The 27,973-nt window shown below is 47.3% G+C and overlaps 1 protein-coding gene across 1 annotated transcript; it reads left to right on the top strand.

Annotated features, from left to right (window-relative positions):
- The first annotated feature begins 1,834 nt into the window (after positions 1-1,834).
- Positions 1,835-19,692, top strand: LOC106745946. The gene is made up of 3 exons (XM_014621999.1): positions 1,835-2,604; positions 12,510-12,603; positions 16,948-19,692. The coding sequence occupies exons 1-3, from the start codon at positions 2,563-2,565 to the stop codon at positions 17,730-17,732; spliced, it is 921 nt and encodes a 306-aa protein (XP_014477485.1). The 5' UTR covers positions 1,835-2,562; the 3' UTR covers positions 17,733-19,692.
- Positions 19,693-27,973: the final 8,281 nt, after the last annotated feature.

Raw genomic sequence — 27,973 nt, 5'->3', positions numbered from 1 at the left:
TGATAACAACGCTTCGGTCGCAATTTACAATGCAAAATTATGCGGTATCAACGGTGTTACTTTGACGTTCGAACGTGAAATTTTGGGAACGCTCGGACGAGCGAAATGAATGAAATGAATTTGACAGTTCCGATCGCGTTATCGAGAGGAGCAGAAGAAGAAGAAGAAAAAGAAACGCGGAGGGCGATAATATCCGACGAAGCCGCTTCAAATCGCTCCGACTTGTTCTTCTCGGATGTACTTTCTCGCGCAATCCGCGATTAAAGCGAAATACACGCGGTGAAGAAGCCGAAGTACAAGAAGCGCGAAGAGAAACAAGTGCAAGAAGGCGAAGAGAAACAAAACACGGGGAAAAACGCAGCTGAAACTAATAGACCTATTTTCTCATCTCTCGCGCGACAGGTTACTCGAGAAGCGTTTCTCGTCTCAGGACGAGAGAGATACACCAGCAGGTTCATCAGTCAATTATGAGGACCCGTTTCTGCCGACGATTGCGACGTTCGTGCACGTTTCGCCTGACGTATCGCGAACGTCGCGGTCGTACAGCGTCGCGACGACAATGAGACCGCGGCGAGGAAGCGGTGGCACGACGTCTGGAAAGGAAGTCCGCGAGGAGAGGGACCCGGAGGCAGCTGCTCCGGAGCCAAGTCGTACGACCACAGCCGAAAGAGAGAGAGAGAGAGTGTGTGTGTGTGTGTGAGAGCGCGTGGACTAAGATGAACGAAGCGCGTGAATGAAGGTTAGACTGAGAGGAGACACGTCGAGATCGCAGTGCCGTTTCGTAGTGGCGACTAGAGAGGAGACGAGCATTAATTGGTAGACAAGATGGATTTATTGATTCCGCCGAGTGATTAATTTCACTCTGTGACACGTGGTTTCTACCACGTACGATTAGCATATAATTACGACAAATGGATTTGACATGATTTCTTCCCTGATCACGTTATCGTGAAGGAAAGAGAACTGTGCGCGGATCAAAACATGGGACTGCCAATCGCCTATTGTCATTTTCCTTGAGCTATCGAGATGACGGGAGCCAAAACGGTGTTCGGGAAACCTAGAAACGTGAAAATGAGCGCAACGACGCCTCGTTATTTGTTTATGCAAATAAAAATTTATAAATATGCTTTGTGTTAAAACCGGCCTTTACTCAAATATTTATGTTAAATTGTTAACACAGCCATGTGTTAATTTAACAAATTGTGTTTACGTTATCTCAATATTTTGTGTTATGCTGATAATTAATACACGTAAGTGTTAAAATAACACATTTTATGCTTCGGTGTCAACAAATTATGGATGTTAATTTTGTGCCAATTTTCGACGTGGTATTTCTGTTACTTTTCAACATATTCATCCCGCGCTAAATGAGCGGAAAAATTCGAGCGTGCCGATTGGGACGTGCGAAACGTGTTGAATCTAACGCGGGATTTTTTACCATGCAATTGCGGTCTGCCGGAGAGACGGCGGGAAATCGCGATTATTCGCGACGTAATCGTAATAGCGAACAACAGAGCATCGAGCGTTCGTCAATTTTCTCCGATCGCAACGTTAAAGGGGTCAGACGGACTAGCTGGAAATTCGGGAACGATTCTTAATTGGGCGGAGGGCGCTCTCTCTCTCGTCGTCCCTGGGCGCTCGGTTATCGTGCAAGTGCGACGGAACAGGGACGCGTACCGTGGAGGAAGGAGGATAGAACGGCGGCAGCGGGCCGAGAGACAGCGCGCGAGTGCGCGCCGGCGACTGTCATGGAGGCAGGTCTGCCTTCTGGCAGGAGGGTCTCGACCTGCACACTCGGCGTTACCTGCCAGCGCGCGCACGGCGGCAGTGTCTCCGAAGTCGCGCACTCCGATGGATCGCGGAGTCCCGAGCTGCTGCTGAGGGGCCGAGGCGGCGAGGTCGCTTCCAACTCCCGGCGAAGAGTATCGAGCTACGCACGCACGGCGAGAGACGCTCGGATCGCCGCGAAGTGCGGCGCGTGTGAGAGTCTCGCGCGATTCGCGCACGCATTCGCGGCCAGGCGTATATTCGAGAAGAATCGCTACGACGACTACGAGAGTGCGGGAGGCGGAGAGGCGCGAGCGGCCCCCAGGAGAGCGACACGTCGCGATACGATCGATCCGTCAAAAGCCGTGCAGCAGCAGCAGCGGCAAGCCGAACGGCGAACTCGCGAGATCGCCTGCCCGTTGGCGATGGAAGAAATGTGCTCGTGACGTCACGGAATTCCTCGCTGCTGCTGGAAGCGAGCACTTGTCATCGTGCCTTGTTCACGCGTAGCTGGTATATTCGAGGCTCTCTCGGTGCGCTCTCCCGATAGGAGATAAGAGAGGAGAGAGAGAGAGAGGGAAAGATAGAGAGGCAGGGAAATCTTTACACATTGGAGAAACGGAGGAAGAAGAAGGGAAGTGGAAGGAGGAGAAGTAAAGAAGATAGACGCGCAGATAGACAGATAGATAGATAGGGACACGGGGAAAGAGGAGAGTCGCGAAGGAGAGAAGGAGCCGAACGTATATATCGTGGGCGTTGAGTGATTGTTGTCGGTGCTAGTTTCCATCGGGAGTCATGAGGGACACGAGCGATATGATGGAGGACGCCCTGTCGGAGGTACGTAAGAGCGGACAAATTGGAGATACGAATTCGCGTTCTCGCAGCCTCTCCAGGTCTGACGAGGTTGCTCGCGCGTGTTGCGCCTTCGTCTTTCGAACCCCCCGGGTCGAATTGCGTGCCGCAGTATTCAAATCGCATTTGCGTGCGGACGGATAAGGCGATGTTGCTGACGGATGACGCGCGGATACGAATTTACCCGACCTGCGTTTCTCTGGCCACCACGCGAAACGAACTACCTCGTGTGAGAGAAAACGTTCCGAGCTGTCCGGTAGTTAACGATAATCGGTCGCGATAATGCGTCGAACTGTAGAAACGCAATGATATAAAGCGAAACCGCGAATATAGAGCAGCGATGGTCGGACGAGAAATTCAACGAGCAAGCGGAAATTCGCACCATCATCGCTCTATGCTTAGCGAAACGCGCCCGAGATACAATTCGGCGATATTGGCACGGATTCTGTGTTTACATTGGCGTGATCGACCAACACAATGAACGCACGCTTATGCCACTTCTACGGTACCAGCCGCGTACCGTGTGTGCCAACCGCGTAACGCGGTGTGTGTATGTCGTTTCTGTTATTGAAAGTCGAATAGTCGTACTAACTCTCGTAGCATCCGTAATACGTATTCCCTATCCCTCGCGGTCGATATGCTGCTCGGACAAAATTCCAATCCGTCGTCCGTCGTTGATAGTCATCTGTATTTATACGATTGCACCGCGGAATGCATCGCGAGAGGCTGCAGCGACGCGTCCCGCTGCCAAAGCGCACCTGCTCGAAATCGATTGCGAAGGGGCGAATCGGTTTTTTGCACGTTCCCCGAACGCGGCACGCTCGTTCGTTTTCGGCCTGCGATTGCGAAACCAATGTTGTATTATTTTTTCTTCTTTTCCATCCGTTTTGTTTTCCTTCTTTCTTTAGTTGCAATATAGTGTGCCAGAGAGAGAGAGAGAGAGCCGGATGTAGCAAACGTGTCGTCCTTCCCTGTCATGTCCACCGTCGCTTTTCCGCTCGCTTTTCCCGTCCTCCATAACCATTACAGCGAAATACTCGAGTTCTATGGAGACGGCGACAAACGCGTAAACTCCCCATTCGGTGATTTAAATCTCCATTTAAAGCGAAAAACTCTCTCTTTCTCTCTCTCTCAAGTAATTCTGATTCTATCCACACGATATACGCGATTTATGCGACGCAGGGAGCAAGAGAGGATTACACAGGCAACCTTTTCTTCCTCACTTTTCCCACCCGCCTCTCTCTCTCTCTCTCTCTCTCTCTGTGTATGTGTCTCTTTCTCTCTCGGTCGTTTCGTCCCGCGCAGTCGGTGTATTATTAACGGTAAAAGGGGCGCATCGATTTACGCGCGTCCGTTATTACCCGCTTTTCACGCGAGACTATGGAATTACATCGATCCCTTAGAATCGCTATCTTCATCACGTTGTTTGCCTTGCCCTCGTTCATTGTCCGTCGTTCCCGTGGTCGATACGCATCCGATAACTGTAATTTCCTGTTTACGAAACTTGGGTTCTAAGCCGGACGCAGTCTGGCAGCGCCAGCGTCTACTTACTTATTTATCTCTCGACTTCGATCTTTTCGCGGCGCGTTATCGCCGCGAGTTTTCTCGCTTAAAATTCTATCGGGATTCGCCGGGCGTTCGGGACGGAGAAGGCGGGAGGAGAGAATTAGAATTTCAAATCGAGTCCCATCGCGCGCGCGGAGGGATGCGCCCTTTCTGCAGTTAACTGCGTTCCCGACGTCCCGCGCTTCGTCTCGGAACTTCGGAGGGAGAGGAATCCTTTTCGAAGGGTGCGATCTCGCATAAAATGTGTGGGAGTCGCTGTATGACGCGCCCGGCGCCCCCGTCGCCGTTTCTTCGCGGTCTCGACATTTGTATTTATTGCACGAGCCGCTCGAATTCGCCCCGTCGCACCTCTGGAACTTTGATCATCCCCGAGGTTCGCCGAACATTTCGATTTTGCCCCGCTCGCGGCGTCCCCGCCCTCCCCCACCCGTCTTGAAAACTCGTTCGAATCTAATCTGCGGCTGACTCGGCCCGTCCCCGAGAAGCACACGGACGGAAACGCAAATAAGACTTCGTCGCGAATTCTATCACGAAGTTGGTATTGCGTTATTGATGATTAATGGGATATGCAAGGCGTTCTCGCGAAACTCTGCCCGAATCGTCATCGATCGTCGGCAGGCAGAGAAAGAGAGAAAAAGAGAGAGGGAGCTGTCAGGACAACGATCTCTTTACGCCAACTCTCTTAAGATAAATCAGTGAAAATGTCACTAATTGAGTGAGACAATATTCTACTGATAATCAATGAATATTCGTTAATTTTTAATTGAAACTCTTCCACTCGCATCTTTTCTCGAATATTTCATTGATTTTGATCAATGAAAGATTCACTGCGAGTCACTGTCCCGTAACAGAAATATGTAGAGGAGAAGATGATGTAATGACCTTCCACTCACATTTTGTACAATAACATTGTTAATAAAAGATTTTAAATTGAAAATTTAACAATTACATTTGACAAAGCGTTTGTTTTTCAATTATCGGCTATTGTGTATTGGCATATTATCACCATTGAATAACGACGTGATACTAAACAAATAATTCCATACGTAATAACATTCCATAGGACATAAACAAATAATTCCATAAAATTCCTTAAGACATAAACAAATGATTCCATAAGTAATCGCTAGAATCGTCACTTAATAGCGGGATTATTAAGAGGGGTTATAATACCTACAAGGTCCACGATATCACTTTCTCCTCTAAATATGTATATCGTATTGCATTCAATTATATGCCGTTCTTTGCGTAATTCGTATGGCAACAGACACAAGAGCTGGAAATTTCGGGTCCCATTAAGATAAATGTATTCATCAAATACGATATAAACTGAATCAATTAAACACTAAGAATTAATTAAGAACAATTCGGGCAAAATCAGTAACAACACTTCAAGAGTGGGATCAAGATAATATAAAAAAGAAGCAATAAATAATATCTTTTTTCACTATTTCTGCAATTGGATTTCTTCGATGGGAGCGATTGCTGCTTTCAACAGACTTTTACAGCGAAATTTCACTCATTTGCGTTACTATACTTATAATTATGATCACTAATGACCACTGACTGCTTCTCAGTGATAACGCACTGATTACACTCCAGAGAGGAAATCTGCATTTATTAGCGACGACGGGAACGTGATTCGCGTTCGAGGAATGTCTCTCCGTGTTAGGTTCCACGGCACAATTCTGTCTCAGCGTAGATATCACGGCGATTCTCATTCTCTCTTGGAATATTCTCTCGTAATACTCGGGGGCTAAGCTCGTTGAGCTCGAATGCGGATCGCGTCCTCCCCGAAATAAGCGTTTCATTCACCGCCTCCCCGTTAAATCTCACGACGCACCGCGCGCGCGCATCGCCGAAATTTCGGCCGGTGCTCTCAGGACCAGAACCGTGTCCGGGCGGCGACACTCTTTGAATTCGGAATACCGGCCGCATTATCCGCGGCACCTCGTCTGCTCTCTAATGTCCGCCTGGTAACCAGCGCGAGAAGACTGCACTGAAGTGGTCAAACGTGTCCCTTCGGTTACGACGTTACGTGCCGTACTTGTGCGCCTTCGCCTTGCATTCTCTCCCTTCGTTCTATTTATATCCCCGAGTCTCTCGATAAAAACGCCGCTGCTGCCGAGAGAAAGAGCAAAAGAGAGAGAGAGAGAGAGAGAGAGAGAGAGAGAGTATTTGTGATCCTGGTCCTGCGAGATGCGAGGACGAAGTTCCTAAACGGGGTCCCGAAATCCATCGAGCGGGTCGCGTCCGGCGGGAAAATTTATCGACCTGTCGATTTATCGAGATTTATCGCGGCCGTTCGCGATCTTCCAGCGGATGACTTCCATCTACTCGAGCGACACCGGCAATTTAATTCGTGTCGTCTCGCATCCGCTCCTCTCGTAAACGTTTAATTTTCACGCGACCTCGCCGGTTTATCGCCTGCCGATATCTCCGAGGCACACTTCAATATATTTCGAAACCTTGTTACGGATTTTTGCGGGCGCCGCGGATGGCTCGAACTTCGTGTCGCCCTGATCTCCGGTCTTATCTGCGGCGGCATGTTAATCGCTTATCGTAAGCTCGTTTGCGGTCGCGCTCTCTTATTTTTCGTCTTCCTGCACGGCCCATGATTATATTATTTTCGACGCAATTTAATTAGGCGACCCGCGCGCGCGCGCGTGAGACGCTCTACTTCGGTGGACCATCGTCGAAAGAAAAAAATAGCAGCAAATTGCTGTTTACTTCGCCGTTCGACTCTCTCTCTTTCTCTCTCTCTCTCTCGAAAGAGAGAGAGAGAGAAATGGAGCTCAGACGAGCATAACAGAAGTCACGTCTATAGAGAAAGGCGGCGCTGAAGGACGAATCCGGCATTTGTATTTATCAATTTGCCTAATTGAACCGCGGCGACTCCGCTTATTATTTCGCCCGAATGAAAAATGCGCCCACACCCGGCACAGCCGAGATCGATCATCCGACTCGCGATCCGCAACGGTTCGCCATGAACTACCTTCTCATTATTTTTCGGCAGTGATTAAAGGTGAAAAAATGCGCTAATTATAGCTATTAATTAGGCGTAAAAGATCGCGAGCGACCAAAGTCTATCGAGAAAAGTCGCGATGCATGCAATACAAATATTGGAAGCTTTCAGGCGTCGAAGCAGTAAGACAATTGACTAAAAACACGTGTCCAGAGATGCACGATAATTCAGATTTGAAGATAGATAAATAGATAGATGAAGAAATAGATATTTGCTAATACACAATAAAAATTTTACATTAAAGACGGTCCAATTTTTGTATTATTTTAACATTAGAATCGCAGCTGGGTTATTTTTGACCAACTTGTAGATTCTTTTTTCCTATTTCTTTGGATATTCATTACTGGGGAACCTTCTTTATCATAAAACAATGAAACAATATTATAAAATTCAAAATAGTCCACGGATAATTACAAGGAAAGAAACGAGTCCAAAGTGACCCATTCACGGTTGTAGAAAGGAAAAATTGCCGCGGTTCTAGTGCTAACAAGATGAATATGTTAATTTAACATATATTTGTATACTTTTAACATATCCCCCTATTTGCACAAAATTCTTTACTGTACAGAAGCATAATAAACAATCAGGAGAGAAAAGAATTGAAAATATGTGAATGTGAAAATATATGAATGTATTTAAAAGAAAGGAGAAAAGAGCGATAGAGAAAATAATCATGAATAACAATATTAAAATATAGTAAAACGAGAGAGACGGAGAAAGAGAAAGAGAATTCTTTGATGCGGCGATTGATTAAATATCGGTATCGCGGTTCTCCGGGGATTTTAGCACTCGAGTTTCGCGACTGTGCGACGCTCCTCGGAATGTTACTCGCGGCGTTGCACCGGTAACGTATCGCCGTGCTCGTGGATTCTACGGTTTGCCGGAGATAAACGGGCGTGTCTGTGACCCGTTAACTAAACACTCGCGTTTTACACGATCGATGGCCCGAATATCGCGCCCGTCACGAAGGGACATCCGTCGTGCTTTCTCGTTTGCACGTATCAATTGCAACCTAATTTAAGCCCGCTCTCTCTCTCTCTCTCTCTTTCGTTTCTACCCGTGGGACATGTATATGTCAATGCACGTTCGGTCGAAAGTATACATTTTCTTCGGATCTTCGGGCAGAGCGATTTGTATATATCGTACCGTGCGCGAACGTTCGGAATCAATAGCCGGCAACATGCATCACGGTCTGCACCTTACACTCTCGGAACGGTCCATTCACCGAAGCGCACGGGAGCACTCGGACAACCGAAAACACCGCCGAGATCTATTTTCGCCTCTTCGCTTCTTCTCGATTAGACGAGATATTTCAATCGACTGGTCGGCCGGCCGGTTGCCATTACCGCGGAGTAACATCGAGTCGGAAGACCGTATCCGAATTTGCATGCGTTTATTACGCGCGCATCGGCTTTAATCGGCGGGATTAAACGACGAGGCAGGAGAGAGAGAGAGAGAGAGAGAGAGAAAGAAGGAATCGGCGAAAAGGTCCTTATCAGATTCGAAGTTAAGCTCGCCACATTTCGGCGGTCGCATTACGGATTCGGCGGCGCCGCGATTATCTTCTCGCCGATCGGGAGAAAGCGTACCCTTAACGGCGGAAATTTACAATAACCACTCGTTTGCATATATCGATTACATCGATCCCGCTCGGAGATGAGGCTCGGCGTCAGCCGTGCGCGCGTTTGCTCGCTCGAACGCGTCGAGAGCTCGTTTCGTTTCAATGTATTTCCATATCGATGCAATTAGCGGCGAGAGCAGCGGCGAGTGCATCGATAACGGCGTATCATAATTCCGCGCCGTCGGGGCTATGATTTGACGCGATGACGGTAATTAGCGTGCGACGTGCGAGAGTCCCGATCGGGAACGATCTTTGCGCGTCTGCTCGGTGCTTTTCTCGGCCGGTCGTTGCCGATCGTAATCGCCATCGGGGTGACCGCGCGCCGATGTCCTCCGAAGCCGTGTCGATGCATATTAATTTCCATTAACTCGGAAATTTATGCGTTACGTTGTTGCGAGCGCGAGCTGCCGATTTATTCTGCCATTTCGCTTGATCTGCGCCCGTGTATCCCGTAATTGAGTTAATTTATAAGTAATCACTATATCATGTGTGTGTGTGTGTGTATGTGTGTGTCGTATACTTTATCGTACTCGAAAGTAATGTACAAAGAGGCAAAATCATCCTTTGCTTCCATCATTATCCGCGATACATCGCGAAACGGCGCGCGAACTCCAAACGTTGGTTGACATGTGAATTTCTCGAATCAGTAATTCTAAAATTTGCTTTATCACACTCGACTCCATCGTGGCTCTATGCATTCCTATCATAGGAATCAGGGTGACGAAAGTCCCGTTCATCGCCGTTACGTCGTCGCGGAAGTCGTCGGGAACGATGTCTTCTCGTAAGCGATCATCGTCGTCGTCGTCGATGATCATTCGTGCCGTTTCGTTTCGGCGCAATTTCCGTCCTTAGGTCCCCAATCTCGGTTGGCACGATCGTCTTAACCCATTCACGAACTTTCTCCACGTTCGCTTTCACCCATTCCAAGGGAATTCGTACCGCACGCGAATCGCACGCGTTCTTCGCCACCGCCTGCTGCTGCAAGAAAACCCCGTAGATTTCCTCCACTTTTCTTTCAAAAGTCCGCACCGTGCGTACGCTTTACGCCTTTATGTATACAAGACGCTCGTGTCCGGGAAAGATCGCATTTTCGGAAAACTGAGGAGACACGTTTTCCATTCTTTCTTTCACGATGGAAAAGGGAGCGTCACGACAACGGTGCCGTAACAGTCCCCGTGGTATTTACCGCCGGTCACTGGGTCACCGGGGTGGCAGACAAAACGGGATATTTACCACACGCCTGGTCGCTCGTCTCTTCTATCCCGGGTGCCGGGAATCTTCGGAATTTTACGAAGAGCCAAGGTCACACATAAAGTTCGCCAGTCTCCCACGCCTCCGGGGTCTGCAGTTCGAAAAATGCGGGACGTACCGACGTCGGTCATTCTCTATTATGGAACACGAGTTAAAGCGAGGGGGTGACTTTTACTGCTGATCGAATCGTTATTGCGTTCTTTATTGTCGACCGGACGATCATGACGTACGAGGAACCTTAATGTGTGTAGCGTTTACGAGGATCGGTGTATAGTAGTACACCGTTGAGTCGGGGAATATCGGCGAATTATTCGTGCGAGCGCAATTGATGCGCAGCTGGAGATTCATTTGTAGATCCAACGGAAGTTTCTTAATGACGTCTCAAAAGTATTTGAAATTTTGAGAAATACATCGGAAAAAGTAAAACATCTTCCGAGTTATCTTTTAGAAGCAAAGTTAAACTTTTTTCTCTGAAGACTGCACAGAGAAAAATATGATTGTATTACTGCTGCGAAGGGAAGCAATTACTCAGTTTATTTTTGTTCTTTTAAGTAATGATTACATTGAACAAAGAATACGTTCTTAATATAAGGATTTTAGAATTTTGCTGGCACATTTAATCACGATTTAGCTGATAAAGTATCGTTGATGTGGCTAAAACTTTGTTGTTGTAATTAAAGCTTTAGTTACTGATGCTAAGTGTATATGTGTGCCATATCCAATATATGTGTACACATTGTAGCTAAATCTATTCATGTGTTACAACGGAGATTTAGCTAGTGCATAACAAGTTTAACTACAGTAGACATGTATTAGGTATGGCACTTGTGCACCTAGCAACGGTAACTAAAGTTTTAGTTATAGCAGCAAATTTTGAGCATCGCAGCAAAACGTTTTCAGTTAAAGCGTGATTAGCTATAACAGAAAAATCTCCTTTTTTTCGTGTAAAAAATATTAAAATATCTTTACATGACAAATATTAGAAAAGCTCATCATCATTTACTCAAAAGAAGAATTTGTTCTCCCTTTTCAAGATTATAAACTTTATCGAGGAAAAGTTAAATCCGGTTAATTAAAATACGTAAACCGAAGTTTTAGTTTTAGCGTTTTAATTTAATATTCTTGATTGAAGTATACTAAACTTATCTAGGATCCTGAATATATTTTGAAGAAGTTTGATGCTTACGATGAACTTATGATATACTTACGCAAACTTGTGAGAAACACTTGAAGCGAATATCACATTTACTTGGATGCAATATGTATTTTCTATATGTGCGGGAAGTTAAAATTGCTCTAATATTGTTATAATCATAATTTATTATTGAACGGAATACTCTCGTGATGAACCGACGAATATTTTACGGTAGCTGGAGGAAAATAACGAGGAACAACGTTAGAGCGATGAAAATATATTTAAGATCGGATGTGTGAGAAGGCAGAGAAATCATTTCAATTTAATCTTCTTTTCGCGCTTTCGGCAAGTCTCCGGCTTGCAGTTGTTAAAATTTCGGGAGCGAAGGGCTCGTTATCGCGTCGGAAAGAGAGAAATCGTCCTTAGGAGTGATCGGCGTATTATCGTGGACGGCAATTATTTCGGGGAAAGTCTTTCTCGATCGGGTCGCCGCTAACGGTGGATGGCGCTTCCTCGCGAATTACTAAGTTTCGCGGCAAATTGACGGCCTGCCGGGCTTCGGCCAAGTGTCGTTAATGCGCGCTGTGTCGCGTGAAAGTTATATAAACGGCGGCATTAATAATTTCGTGGTTATATATCGGCTACTAGCAATAATTCACGACGTTCAGCGTCGCCGGTGTCTCGCGCCGAAATTGACGGTTACGCTTGAATTTTGAGCCCCTTTCGCACGGCCGAGCGAAATTCCGGCTGGCGTTACAGCCGGCATTATTAACGCGCGTCGTATTTTATCGCGATTATTTATTTTGCGATTATAATATTTCGCCGCTTTCGCGCACATTTCGCGCGGCGATGCCGCCGGCGACGCGGGTTTTAATTAAATTCCGCGCGTCTGCGAATAAATTCGGATATTCCGCGAATCGCGCCCGAACCGCACGTTATATATACGTACGCTTGCGTACGTTTCAACGATCCACGGTATGGCGGCGTGGATAATTTGCGAAAAGCCTTTTTTCAAGCGGCGTTTCAATCCCGATTTAAACGATACAGTTGTGCTTCAAACAATAAACTGATTCATTCCCCGCCGAGTCTCTCGATCGAGACTAATGACCGTGAAACGCGTGACAGATCGGGAGAGAGAGAGTGAGAGCGAGCGAGAGAAAGAAAGAAGGAAAGAGAGAGAGAGAGAGAGTGAGAGAGAGATTTTCCCCGTTTAATCTGCCAATTCTCGGGCTCGGCTGTTGTAACAACTTCACAGAATAGATCTTTCTTTTTCCCTCCGTCTTTTTGCTCAGGACACAATGATGGATTGCGGCGGGGACGGTGGAGGTTTGGAGGATTTCGTCGACTTGGCCACCGACATCACGGATAGTTCGCCTACCATACGAGGTAATTTACCCTTTACTCGCTTTTAAGCCCACCAGGTCTCTCGTAAACAAATCACGGTGATTTATTCATGGTAATCTCGGTAATTCGATATGGTACGCCGGAGAACTTGGCGCGCGTGATTATAAGTTTTCGACCGGTCGATTGAACTATACTTACGGTTAGGATTCGGATTATTAATACGCGCAATTTATAACTCGGCAGTGCGTATTTTTGCGTCTTACGCTGATTCATGCGGATAACATTGTGCATGTGATACGTCGGGCTTTAATGGCTGAAGCACGCATAATGCGAATTACGAGCTCGACGATAATTATGTTTGCGCGTTGCGTCAGTTCTCCCTTGATTATTCCTGATTACATTGTTGCTTAATTACGTCGTAGAGCACGCACGTATCTCTGCTACCTCGCTGTGCACACACACACACACATATAAATATATATATATATCCGCATCCTCTATCTTCACCTCCGTAGCGATTCTATCGCGTTCCCCGCGGGATAGAACAAGTCGAGTTTGCTCGCGAATACGGGAAATTTGGCTTCCCTTTAAAGCACTGACGCAAAGTGGAAATGTTTTACGACGGTCGTAAGGGCGTACCTGCGCGCCACCCCTGGTAGGATTCGCGCGCCCCAGAAAATCCTAGCTCGCGTCCCGTTGAAAAATGCCTCGACCGTGTTTCCTATAATAACGTCGGGTTGCTGTCGCCTTTCCCTCGGTGCTCCCTACGAGCGTGAGAATTTCCGCGCTAATTTTTCCATTTCTCAGCGATACATCGGAGCTCCCGAGGCTCACGAATGCGACATAACTAAGGAATAGCTGAATAAATTTCCGATTGCGGAAGGCATTAATTGAGCGCTCGGATTTGTTCGACTTTTTTCGCAAGATGTGTGCGAATGTATTATGAGATGGTTCCAGCGTAAGAAAACACCTTGCGGCCTGAATATGTTTTAAAAAAGCAATCGAACAAAATGACGATTTAAAAAATTTGCCTTTTACGGTATTCCTTCTGCGAGATCATTTAAATTGTGCTCTAAGCACATTTCTCACATTGTTAAAAACAAAGGAGATATTTCGGTGTTCTCCTTATGCTGAGACATCTTGTACACACGCATAAAGAGGGAGAGAGTGACGTGAAAATAATAATAAAGTATAAGTACCGCGACGTACTCTTCTCTGTTTTTTTTTTTTAATTTTTTACGCACTTTAGAAGTTTACTCTTATTTGTATGAGAGCCGTTCAATTAGCCCGCCGAGCGGCGCGATTTTCGCGGCGATATAGAACGACTCCGCACCGGGAAAGGCGACAGGCGCGCGATCATCGGGAGTCGGTCCGATTAAAACTTTTAATAAGGCGCAAATGACGCGGATGTCGGCGTGAATGTGCAACTTTGTACCCGTATTTATTTCCGTGGCGTTGTGCGAGTGAACCATTAAAATTTATTAGGTCGACGTCGTTAATCACGGAATATCTAAGTTGGATGCGCGCGCGCGTATCGCTCGAGAAAATAACTTCGCGTCACCGCTTCGGCCGATCCTCCTGAAATATGAATTTTCTATGCTAATGCTGGGCATTCTGCTGTATACGTACAGCTACGGGAATTTCTATTCACCGACGAGAATTATGACCTCCCCCGGCGGGGCAATTTCAGACGGTATCGTCGAATAATATAAATCGTAACGCGAGTTGTAAAAGCGAATGTAAACAAATTTACGGTCGTCACGATGACGCTGAGCGATCGGCCGATAAAAGGTAATTCGTTATATACATAGTTTCGCTGCGATAATTCGCCGCATTATTATCGACGATGAACGACAAGCACTTTGCAGCGCCGCGTTATCGTGAGTCACGTTTAAGTATCCGCGCGGAGACCGGCGGAACAACTTGGTCATTTTGGTCGTCGGGAAGATAATTGTTTATCCGTACGTTTGACGTAATGCATTTTATGAGGCTTATTTAACAGAGATTTCGCGGATTATTTCGCAAGGGAGATATTCTCCGCACATTCGGTATATATTCAGCGAGTTTCTTGTTTCAAGGCGGCTGGCTCCTCAAACCATTTTCTTAGCAGTCCTTTCGTATTTTAGCTGCGCGTTGATAGAAATACCACTTACATGTTTGTAAAGTTAGAAAACGACTGACTATTCGGAAGAGATATTTGCAACTAAAAATGACACTTTTCATACGTATTCCTTGAAATTAATGTCCGATTTTTAACGTTTATTTTTAAATTTCTTCTAAATTGCGTTTTGTATTTTAATGAAAAACTATTGTGATATTAAGGTCCAATATAGAAACATTATACAAAAGTTTCAGAATTATTGATTATTTTGCTTCGAACGTATAACTTTAGGAAATTTATAATTCATACTAACATACTCGCGATGTCGCAGCGACTTTCATTATTTCCTACGGTCTCTCTATCTGCGGTTTTTTGGGTAGAAACAAACAAACGACTCATCCGTTCATTAGACGCCTTTCAGTCCCTTTAAATCGTCGCTTAACCTAATTCAACCTAATACCGTCTCGCTAGATACCGCAGAAACCATTTAAATGCGGGTACCCCTGTGGGAACGTTCGGCAGAAAGAGTCACATTAGCGTCTTCCAGGGAAGGAAGGGAAGGAGGGGAGTAACAGAGCGAGAAAGGGAAAGAGAGAGAGAGAGAGAGGGAGCTGGTTGGAAAAAAAGAAGAATCAACGAACTCGCTCCCGACTGGTCCAGACTTTTCTATTACCATCAAGAAGAAAGAATGAGAGCGCGCGCGCGCGACACGACTCGTAACGTACGCCTGCCTTTCTGAAAAACTTGGATCGAACGATTGAATACGCTAGTCGAAGAAAAAGTGTGGTAATAACGTGGACATTGGATATAACGGGTCCACGCAAGCGCACACCCTACTCAACTCTTTTGACCGCTGTCAATAAAATCCTTTCGATTTTGCACTTTACATTTTTAATCAAACGGGCATATCGCGTCGACTTGTATATTAAATCCCGCCATAAGAATTGGCTTCGACCCTCGGGGCGAAATCGTCAGTCGCGTTTTAAATATGCATCTTTTTATCACGATAATCCCCGATATGAAGCTCGTGTAATCGTCAGATTATTATTATTATTATTATTATTCAATAGTCTCGCCAACGCGCCATTCGCGCGAGACGAGCGCGGTTCGTGCAGCTTTTCAGATACGCGCTTCGTTAAATCCGCGTAATCAGAACAAATCATTGTATTTACGATGTGTGTTCCACGAAAATTTACATAATTACAAACTTTAATTATCATCTGTCGTGCCGCGATACCTTCTCACTCGAACGTATAATTTCATCGATCGCCACCTACCGATCGAAATCGTTCCCGTTCCCAGGAACAGGTATATCGAAGTTACCCTCGTCGGACGACCTTTCCGCTCGCGCAAGGGTGTGCAAACGGCGAGCCCGGTACACGTACACGGCTCCGATACACTTCGTATAACCGCGTGAAGCAACCACACACACGCGTACGCATAAACTTATACAGACAGGCGCGCGCTCGCGCGAAGGGAGATGAGAAAGAGGAGAGAGAGAGACTCGTGCGAAATTCGGCGATTCGCAGGACGGATATGACGGGGTGGGTTTTCGGCTGCGCGACAGGTAGTTCCCGTGGGACGTTTATGGGCCGGGATTCCCACAGGAGCGCAAAACCGGGCCGCCGCGCGGACTCATCGAATCGCTCGTTCTGGTCCGGTTGTTACAATAACGCGACTTCTCTCTCTTTTCCTCTCTGCCTATCTATCACTCCGTCCCAGTTATTGTCGTTGACTCCGTCGCGCCTTTATCTGCATCTGCGACGTCTCGTCCTTTTCGGGAGAAATCTCAATGCCCAGCATCCGGCGCGACATAACGAGGCCCCCTCCTCCCTCGGACGTTCCCAGAACGGACTCCTGTGAACCGCCTTATCCGCCCGACGTGTTCTCTCGATATACTCGCGCGGCCACGATGTACTTTATGCGGGCCGACGGTGAAGATTGAAGATTACAAGGCACGAGGTCGCGATGTACAAAGCGACGTAATTTGAGGACGACACGATTTCCGTTATTACACCGATAACAACCCGTTATTAGTCTTAAATATCAATTTCGCGCCGCTGGATTATCCTAGGTCCGGCCTCGATCGTTCTCGGCTTTTATTTACGAGTATTTCCATCCGGCTGAGATCGATTTATCCCCCCCCCCCTTCTACCCCTCTCCCGTCGGCTCCTCCCCGCATGCCGATGAGTAATATCCTCCCTTCATTGGATCCGTCCAGTAATCTTCGAGTTTTATCCTCCGCATTGGCAGATAATCTCTTTGCCGTTTGCAACGTTGCGCAGATGCCGCCGAACGGTTATTGACGCTGCTAGGCGTGGACGACGGCGACGAGGACCTGGTGTCCTCATCCGAGGATGAGGGTGTCGAAGTGGACATCGATGATCTCGAGGACGACGACGAGGAGACGGGGAACGCGAGGCTGCTGCATCACCTCGCGGCCTCGCTCGCGCAGGAGCTCAAGTACTCCAGTACACGATCCAGTCCGTCCACCTCCGGCAGGGGGGCGCATCAGGCCCGGGGGGGCTCGGCGCACTGCGTGGAGATGCTGCAGGACACGAGCTACCTCGAGCGCGGCTGCCTGCAGGATCAAGCGGAGCCGAAGGCGCCTGTTCATCAGCAGAGCGACTTCTTCGCCCGCAGCGGGCAATTGTTCGAGGAGCGGAGCACCGCCGGTCGCACCAAGTCCTTCCTGAGCTTCGACGCCTACCGCCAAGATCGGCAGGAGCAGCGCAGCCGGTCGTTCGAGCCGAAGGACGCGGCGAGTCACGCTTTCCCCGGCTACATCTGTCTCGATCAGCGTCTGAGAACGGGAGAGCAGGCCGCCGCGCAACCTGACAACAAGTACTTCGGCCACCAACAGCAGGACACCGACTCCTGGGCGGCCGGCTGGGACGCCTGCGCCAACGAGGCGCTCCGGTACCTCGTCGAGGACGAGGGCCTGCCGCTTCATCATCCCACGGTAATCGCCATGAAGAACCACCTGGACCTGCAGAGGGAGCGGGCGTTCGCCCAGCACACCGGCTATACGGAGGCCAAGTCGCAGGATATGAATCTGGCCCTGGATTGACTCGGCCGATGAAGCCCTCCCGGATCAAGGTAGTGAACGATTATTGCAGGCTCTCACGAGGACGCGTCGTCGTCGTCGAGGAGCCCTCTCTCCCGAGAGATCGCGAGAGGGGGATATTCTCCGGAGTCTCGAGGAAGTGTTCCGAGTAAATTGATCTTATTGTTTAAGTAAATTAATCGCACATCTCCCTCTCTCTCTGTCTTCGTTGTCTCTTGCACGCTGAAGAACGCGAACACGGTGTGTCGTGAAGTTTGCGCAGGGTTCTCTTCGCTTTCTTATTTCCCTCCCGAGGAGGAGCTCCCTAATTTCCTCGAGAGCCGCCGACTCGCTCGGGTTTCGCGCTCATGTAATTCGCGCTTCTCTCGATTTTCCTACCATTTTCTTCCTTACGTTGCTGAAACTTCATCGATCGGATTATCGCTCGGTGTACTCGGTTTCGTCGCGGCGTCGACTCGTTAGCTGTACGTTTCGTAACGTCGGTATCGATGTGAATGCAATCGTACACTTGGTTTCAGCACAGTTTGTGATGTTTCCCTCCACGCACAGATTGGAAACGCAGCCGATGGTCTAAGGGTGCGACTTATTTTTGTTTGGTTCGCGGAAGTCGAGCTCTCTCGTTGAATCATCGATGATAGAGAACGCCCAGACCGTGCTGGAACCAAGCACGTCGATTTCTGTCTTTGACAGTTCTAATTTCGAGCGCCGTTCTCTGAGAATCTCGTAGAGATCGCGTTTCATCAGGAACTAAGATCCCATTCGCGCTCCTCTCCCGTTTCCCTTAAATTCCCGACAGTGCTCCTTCGCGATGATTGGGAGATGATTTTCGGGAGCCACTGAGAGAAAATATCCCCGACAGAGTTAGGGAATCGTCGGACGAGTTGGGAGAACGTTCGGTGAATCACAGAACTAGCTATTCATAGAACAAATTCCTAGGTTAGTTTATCGTAAGTCAAAGAAGAACGATCGACGAAGTTGATTAAGCAGGATAACGGAGAACGGGGGAATTGTTAATTATTTGTTACGTGAGATAAGCATCGATGCAATCGCCGGCGAAATATCGCGAAAATCGCTCTCAATTGTCGCCAGCGTGACATTCGCGCGCCTGGGCTTCACGATTTTGCGAAAAAGGTAAAAAGTAATAGATAACAGCATCAATTTGACCTCTCATTTGCATGTAGATACGAATTTTATTTTAATATCCAAGATCTACTTTGAACTTTGCGTCGGAGGAGTTGTTTTAATACCTCGACGATATCTCCTTTTCCTCTGGATCGTTGCATTTTGCCGGCGATTACGTGCGGGAGACGATTTTCAGTCGGATCGTATAGGAAGGAGAATTGGCCACAATGTCGACAATAGCAAGGAAACGTTTCAGCCCCGAAAATTGTATGTACATAATTCGGACTAGGCGAGAGACGACGACAGCTCAGCGACTAGGTAGGAACCTTATTCGGCCGTAGATCACAGTGAATTATTATTTAGGACGAACGATCGTCGTTCCCCGTATACGACGAATTGATCGGGACGTCACACGTCGCCTCGCAGCGCCGACGTTCGATCAATTCGGTATTAATAAATAAAAAAAACGAGAGAGAGAGAAAGAATTAAAGATGAAGTAAAATAAGACCGATTCTCGCGAGTGATTCAGGATCGACGGCCGACCTCGATCGCGCGTCACTCGTCCCAGCGACCTGTATGTCGTGATTGATCGCGTAGAAAGGAGATACGAATCGCAAAACGAATAGCCGGACATTTTTTCAGAGTCCGTCTGCTTCCGGCGATCCTGCTTACTTCCCGCGCGTCCTTTCCGCGCGATCGATCGTACCGAGTAACGTAAAATATCTCTGTACATATGTATGATATCGTTTTAACTTATACACAACTATTGTTACTTTTACAATAAATCATTGTAGATAACATTGACCACACACAGTAAATAAACGACCGCTAAGTTAATTAAGTCCGCCGTCTCGTTCTCGTCTTTCCACTCCTCCAACGTAGCGCTCGTTTTCTGATCGTCGAGAATGCGTCTTTGATCCGTCGCCAAGAACTGTACTCACCTCCCTGCATCTCCCGAGGACTTTGATCTTTCGGTCGGATCCTTGGAATAATTTTAATTAGGGGCCACCGATCTCGCGGAGGCTCGGCATTTCCAATCGAGATGACACCGCCTCGCAAGATTGTCATTGCGTACACCGATGTTGCGATCTCGCGTTCGCGCTGTGAAATGGAATGTGTAACGATTTATTTCTTATTTTTTTTTCTAATAAAAACAAGTGAAGAACACTCGATGCGACGCAGACTCAACCGAACGGGGACCAGTCGACGTGCACGAATCGAGACGCAATTGCCGATAACGATTCTCTCTTTCTTCCTTCTTCTCGACGTTTGCGTGAAAGAGACGACGTTCCACCTCTCATCGACACATCGCCGACCCCTCATTCACGATTCACTGTGTGGATGCGAGGAGCGAGAGAAAGAGATATACGTACGTATCACGTGTATCGCGTATATTTCACGCGAGATCTCTCGAGACGTGAGACCGACGTCGCGGAAACACGAACGTTAAGAAAGCGCCGTTTGGACGCCCTTCAGACGTTCCCGGCAGCAACGGTCCGCGAGAGAAGAGGGCCCGTTCGAAGGGTCGAGCCGTGGATCTGGCACGCGACCAAACTCGAAAAGAATCGCGCCGTGTGCACCTTTATCGGGGTCGTTCGCCGGGAGGGATCTCTACGCCAATGGGGCATCTGGTGTCGGTTCGTAGCACATGCCATGCATCTGCTCCGTCGAGGTACTTTTGTTGTCTTCGACGTTCGTCCGGCGAAAATAAGCCGGGGGCAGCCCGGACTGCTGTTACCAGGAGAATCTATGTGCTTTCTTACCGTCCCTCGCGATCCGCGATCGCCGACCTCCTGGCCGCCGTCTCGCGATCCCTCCGCGATTGCTGGCCGGGTTAGTCGGTCGCGGAGAGCCGGAGGACTCGGAGGAGAGGACGCGACGACAGCGACGGATATAGCAGGACGATAGCGGAGACAGACAGGTCGGGGAATATGGACTACGGACGTTTGATCGAGTAAATGACAGATTGATGACAGATCGTGCGCGACGATGTGATGGAAGGTGATGGAACAAACCGGTAGTTGCTCGTTTTCCCGAATTTTCACGTCGATCAAACTTCCGATTAAGATATTTCGGGAACTAATGATGATGATGATAATAATTTGCTTTATTGCGCCCAGCATATGCATAAGTAGAGAAAGAGGGAAGAAGAACAGAAAAATGCAGAAACTAAAAGGCGTCAGCAAGTATTGCTGTTAACTGCTTTATCTGAAAATAATCGAAACAACGAAATAAGGTAATGAGCGTTACAATGGCGATGCAAGTTTTCGATTGCAAACAATCCGATTGAGACTGATTCAGTCAATTCTGAGATCTCGGAATCTTATTGGACGAGAGTGGTGAATTTCTCTTATTTGTTAAGTTCAGATTCCAGTCCTCACAAATATGCAAAGCGAGTTTGTTTCTCAGGCCGCGCTTTCGCAGCATTCACGAATGTGCGTGTTTGAATACGTGCGAATGTGCGATGTAGGTGAACGTAATGCATGTAAACATTATTATTATTATGCTTTCATAGGACGGCGAACGGTGTAATGTTTGAAGAGAAGTTAACGATGAAAGATTAATGATAAAATAAATAAAGTAATTAATATGTACGGGACGAATTAGCATCGATTAGACTCGATTACAACAATATGAATTTATTCACTCCGATAAATTCATGCAAGTGTCCATACATTTTTTATCTTATCTCGATCTGTTGAATTAACTATAATGCCTCAATACACTGAGTTTGAATTCACGAATTTACGTGAAATTACACTGAAATTCAATTTTATTATGCATGCAGTAAAAGTTTCGTGTTAAAAACGATCCACTGAAATCTTACGTTACTTTAACATGGGGAATGCGTTAAGAAGTATGCAAATATAACGTTAAATATAATATATTGGCCTTATAAGCATATGTTGAAAAAATAATAATAAACAAAATTGGCCAATAAGAGTCTACCTCGGTCGACTAACTGATTCTCTGTATTAAAGTTTACATGAAACAAAAATAACAGACGTTTCGACCAATCGCCGATTCTCAGAGCCATCTTGAATGATTTAATGTTGACAAAATTTCAATAGACTGTTTTTAACAGGAAATTTTTTACTGTACACGTTATTCTTTATTTCAGGCCAACTTAATCAAATATCTATTTATTTATCTATCTTATCTATTTATTAACAGATCCTTTCTTCCGTCAGGATTAATACGCATCAAACGAATGACAATCGATAACGATACGCGCCGCTACAATGCGGTCTCATGGCGAGAACCACCGTCGATGGTTTCACGTCCTCCCTTTCGTCCCCGCCGACCGAACATCCTGCCGCTCGGGACGAAGCCCCTGTGGTTTTTTGACTTTTTTTTATACACCACATGAAATCGTCTCGGTTTTTTGGCTGCGCTGGGCCAGCGCGGGGCGACGGAGGGGGAGGATGCACGGGCCCGCGAAGGGGAGAGAACAGCTGTCCCGAGTGGTAACCGTCAGGTGGTATCCCGCGCTCGTCAGCTGCGGGGGTGAGAATACGAAAAAAGGGTTGAAAACGTTGCGCCCGGCCGTAGCATTCCGCGGGTCACGTTGATCGGAAAATCGTGGCGCGTTCGATAGCCGTGCGACCTCGTAACTCGACGAGCTGCGAAGTTTGCGCGGTCTTCGAGTTCTCCAAAAGGCCACGACGTTCACGGCGAAGCGGAGAGCGGTGGAATCGCGTACTTGTTGTCGAAGAGCGAGTCTCTTTAAACGTCTTTTCTCTGCCGCCTCTGTGATGCTCTCTCTAATTGGTAGACGGCGTCAAGTACGACCCAGTGTTACTTCTGTCGCCACTTCAGCCGAGTTGAAATTTCAAATTCTACGTTGTCTTCAAGCGGAGAAAACAGAAGTAAGTTCCCGCTTATTTGCATCGAAGGAGCACAATGAGTGCTCCTTTAATGCTACGCAAGGAATTTAGTCCTCCAGAGCCTAAATGAGGAGAAGACAGCAATAATATCCCCATTTGTAGCGTCAAAAGAGTACAATGCAAGACTTTTCAACGCTTAATGTAGAACTAAATTAGATTTAAACTCGGACTCAAATTTCGACTCGGGTGCACACGCTGAATTGGAAACTTGCGATTTTATACTGGTTCTTACAGTAATCTTGCATTGATTTTCGTCAGTTTTGTGTTTGGCGTACTCGTCGCGCACTGCGATGAGAATAGAGTCCCGATGCAATTAATTTAAACAGACCGATTTTAGACAGACGAGACACTGTTGATTGTACTTGAACGTTAATTATTGAATTAACGTATCTATTGAGATACCTCCTCACATACCTCCGTCACTTATATATAATTGCGTTTTATCGTATCCATTTGTACTTCTCCTCGTTTATCTCGATAAAGCCTCTTTCTTTTCTCTTTCTGTCCCTCCCCCCCCCCTTCTCTCTCTCTCTCTCTTGGAAGTAATAATAAATTGTTCCCTCTCTTTCTCTCGCTCCCCTCGTCTTTTTCTCTTCGCTTCTCGCTATCTCGCCTTAACGGCGGTTCGATCTTGATAAAGCGACGATAATTCGCGAGGAGAAGCGCAAACCCGCGGCGGAAGAATTATTTATTATCGGCCGGTAAGAGATAACTTCTTCATCGAAGAAGACACCTGCGAGAGAGTTTCGTTTACAACGGCGGCCCGAGGTGAGTTATGCGTGCAAACGGCCCGTTACAAGCGGCAGATAACGAAGAGATCTTAAACGAAATGCCACACGCGTGCCACACGCATGCACGCATGCGAGCGATTTTTCCGTGATACTTGATTGCCGTATGCCGTTTTAATAATGGCCAACAACAAGACTGCGTTCTCGGTTCTCGTCATTGATGACGCGAATGATTTCAAGAGACAAGGAGAGAGAGAGAGAGAGAGAGAAAGAGAGACGCGTCATCTTACCCTTTTCCTCCTTCGAGCATCATGTTATTTATTTCTAAGCGGTGCGTCGTAGATGCGCAGCAGCGTCCGTGCCTGAAAATTTCGCAATGAATCAATCTCGGTGTGTCGTCTCGCGCATTTTTATCGCCGCGCAGAAATCTCTTGTTTTCCCGGCGCGATCGTTAATTTGTGCACACGCTCGCGCGGGAATCCTCGTATATTTAGAGGCGCATTATCGTTGAAATCGTGCCGAGATCCACGAGCCCTCGATTTAGAGGCGAAAGGTGTTCAGCACGAGCCTCACGTCGTGCCGCGATCGTTTCTTCCGGGCAGCTGCTGCTATTTTTCGAAAATAAAGGTGGGCCCCGCCGTCTGTCCGCGGCCCGCCACGTGTAAGCTTCTCTCTCTCTCTCTCTCTCTCTCACTCTATTTCGTTTCGTTGGCGTTTCTCCGACTTTAATCAACCGTCTTGATTATTCGTCTCGGCGACAGAAAGAAGAAAAGAGGGAGAGAAAAAGAGAGATACAAAGAGGCACACACGCGCGATTCCACGATCGCGTAAAATTGACGGAGCGGACGCAGGATCGTCGTCGAGGGCGTTGCTCACCGATGCCCGATCTCCTCCGCACGGTTAGTAGATTCTGCGTTAGCAGATGTATACTTCCGGCAGCTGTGAAAGTAGTGTGCGTGTCGTGCGTTCTTTATGGCTGCACGCGCCCCCGACGCACGCGGCGAGACAATACACGCCGATTGGCCATTAAGGTCCGCATCTGGCGGATTTCGGTGAAGGATCGATTTTCCACGCGCCGACGCCCGCGATTCGATCGGACGGAGGACGAGATCCCTTTTTCCTATTTTCGCGACGTCTCCTGTCGATGCTCAAATAGGAAGTTGTTTCCGTTTTCTCCGCTTGAGCGCAGAGTTGAAAATTCCCTCCCGGGAGGTCTAAATTCCCTTTGCAGTTTGATTGGCACTTCTTTCAGTCTTCAAGTCTTCGAGCGGAGGAAACAGTGATAATTTCCCCATTTGTAGCGTCAAAGGAGCGCAATAGAAGACCCTTGAAGCCTTAATATAGAACTAAATAAGACTTAAAATAGGACTAAAATTTCAACTCGGGTGAAATTTTCAAGCAGACAAAAAGACAATAATTTCCCCACTTGCAGCATAAAAGGAATACGATAGAACGGGATGTTTTGATCGTTTCGCGATTTCGTTCCTTCGAAATCCGCAATATTTTCTCACGGGCTGTGCGCTGCCCCGGTGACGACGTTACACTCGCCTCTCTTTCTCCCTCTCTCGCGCGCGCGGCAGATGGATGCGCAAAACAACGGCCGTTCATTATACGCAAGGAAAGGCGGAACTTTTTTTAATATCTTTCATCTTCTTGATGCACGGCATGCTGCGACCAGCTGTGCGGTGCACGAACCTTTTTCCGCCACTTCAGCTTCCGAGACATTTTTTTGCAAAACCACCATCCCCCTCCGCCCTTTCCTCGGGGCGAGCAAACTCCTCGGAAGTAGCCATAAATAAATTTTGCAACGTACACCGCATTAAATTGCAACGCTCGTTGAATTACGAGCGGCACGTAATTAATTTCGCTTCTGTTTTTTCCCCCCTCCCGTTACATTGTCATATTCCGCTTTGGACGCGAGATCGAACAATGAACGCCGTTCGTTGGTGTTCTCGAGCGTCAGCACCCGATACAAAACCAGCGATCAGCCGCTGAATCCGCGCCGGCCGGCAAGCGCGGTCGGTTAATCGCGAAAGAATCCACGTGGATTTTCGCACGCGAGGGACGCGTTGCAGCGAGTTTCAAATCCTCGTCCGCGTTATCGAGTGCCACACACGCGCGTGCAAAAAAAGAGAAACGAATGCGAAATCGCACACAGAAAAGAATTCGTTCCTACACCTAAAGACTGACTCCCACGGGTTTAAAAAATTAGCTGTTCATGTAATGGAAACTGAAATTTAGATAATTTAACATATTTTTTTCGTCCCTAGTTTCTAGCTTCCCACAGCCAAAAGCCAGGCCTGGTAACTAAATTAAATTTTTGTATTACATAGTAAACAGTAAAATGTTAATTTTAACATTTTTCGTATGTCCGAGAAAGTCCACTCTAAATTTTATGTTAAGATAATATATTCGTCGTGTGTTCTTTCTTCTATTTCTTAACACATTAAAAATGTCAATTATTCGACAATACATTATGTTCTACATTTGTGTATGTTGTTCTAACTTACGAATGGAATAACACAAAGAATAGTGAAAAAATACGAGAAAATGTAATTAAAGAAACATGTAAAAATTATTGCTGAAACATATCTGTCCGTACGATGTATGTTAAATCAAATAAATGTTACGCTTTAATATATAATTCTGGAGAACACATTTCTCATGCTATAATAACACATGAAATTAATCACTTTGATTTAAAGTATTCGTAATAGAAACATTGCTTTCAAAATTTGACTATTTCATACGTTAAAGTTCACGATATTACTTGTAGACTCACTTTAACTCACGTTGATGTCAAAATAATTTTAGAAAATGTCGATTTCTCGAAAGAATCGTATCAAAACAACTCGAAAGAATATCTCATTTTTAAACGACACGCGAAATAAATATCGAATTACTAAACCGACATAAAAATCTGACACAGGAAAACGTCAAAATGAAAGTAGCAACACATGAGCTGTGTGTTAATTAGACATTGAGACACCGGTGAAGAGCCGGCGAGGAAGTTCGAACATTCGGACGGGAGATGATCTTTTCCGTGTACACAGCCAGCTAATTCCTCTTTCCCGCGATCCGAACGAAATTAAACGTGTCGGCAGCCTCGAGCGTCCTTCCGCGAACCGGCGTACGGGGAAAGAATTTCTATATTTCAGCACTCAGAAGGACTCCACCTAGTAATTTTCCGGCTGGCGATCGCGCAGCGTCCGAAAGGCCCGGGTTCCTTCGGCCCGGCGGGAGATCGTCTGCGGGTTACGCAACTGCGGGGATCTATCGCGCATCTGCATCTGCGGCTCCGCCTGTGTGCGTGTGTCTGCCGGTCGCGGCGCGGTTCACGGACGGGCCAATTCAGCCAATTTACTCGATTCCCCGGGCGCTGCCACAATGGACCGGCGGCCCCTATGGTGGTCGTTATTCTCGTCACGGTGGCCCCGGCGTCTCCTCTCTTTCTCAACTTCGACATGGAACGCAGACGCTTCGAATGAAGCACGCGTCATTTAAGACGAGTCCGCCGCCGCGCGATTCTTCCTGCCTTACGAACGACGATTCCCTTTCGCGCGCGTGATCGCACACACCTCGCGGCACAATGAAAAGGATTAAAGAGCCGCTTGTTTGTCTAAGGTCGCCTGTATCTCGCGCCGTCGAGCGCCGAGGGGGAGTTGATTCCGCCCGATAAAGCGTGGTGTGTCGTCCGTTTGTCATTTTTATTTATTTACACGCGCTCCCCCCTCCCTTCTCTCTCTCTCTCTCTCTGTTTCTCTCGTTTACCCCTAGGACGATTGCTTCGTTACTTCACGCTTTATGCAAAACAGTTTCCTTTCTTTTTCGCCATCCCGGTTCTCGCGACGAGACGAAACTGGGAAAGAGGCCTGCGAAGCTCACGGGTACACGCGCGACTACACGTTAACTTTGAATCGCTGACTTGTTATAATCGAAGGAAAAAATAACTATAAATAAATAAATAAATATATATATATATATATATATATATATATATACACGGAAATGAGCGTTATGATCCGCCGCAATTAATTCGTAATAAAGGGGGCCGCCGGTGTCGCTGGGCGCTGGAATAAGCGGTTGCACAATCGAGCGCGATAATAACTCCTCGCCGCGAAGAGCTGTAATAACACTGTAAACGCGTGCAAAGCGGCAAAGCGTAAACTCCGCCGCGCGTGCATCGATCGGGAGAGCGACGACGACATCGCGACGGTCTGAAGAGCGCGGTGTGAAAATCCGCGGTACGCCGGGAAACCACGAGAGAGAGAGAACCGGAAACACGCTCCCCGAAGAAGGGGGAAGGGGGGAGGATTTAGTCACGACCAGGGCGAGAAAGAAAGAGTTGAGTCCTCGTCGCCTCCGTTATTGTTGCCGGGCCGACCGGCGGCGACACCCTCTTCCCGGCCCCCCTCCCCCCTCTCCCATATGGTCGCCACATGTGAGTTCTGAGCACCACCAGAGGGGGGAAAGTCATCGCGGGGACCCAGCTGATGGTCGACGCGTT

This window comes from Dinoponera quadriceps, unplaced genomic scaffold (assembly GCF_001313825.1).
Source record: "Dinoponera quadriceps isolate SergipeBrazil2010 unplaced genomic scaffold, ASM131382v1 scaffold1872, whole genome shotgun sequence".
In the NCBI taxonomy this organism is placed as follows: domain Eukaryota; kingdom Metazoa; phylum Arthropoda; class Insecta; order Hymenoptera; family Formicidae; genus Dinoponera; species Dinoponera quadriceps.
This window is presented reverse-complemented; position numbering and strand designations above follow the sequence as displayed.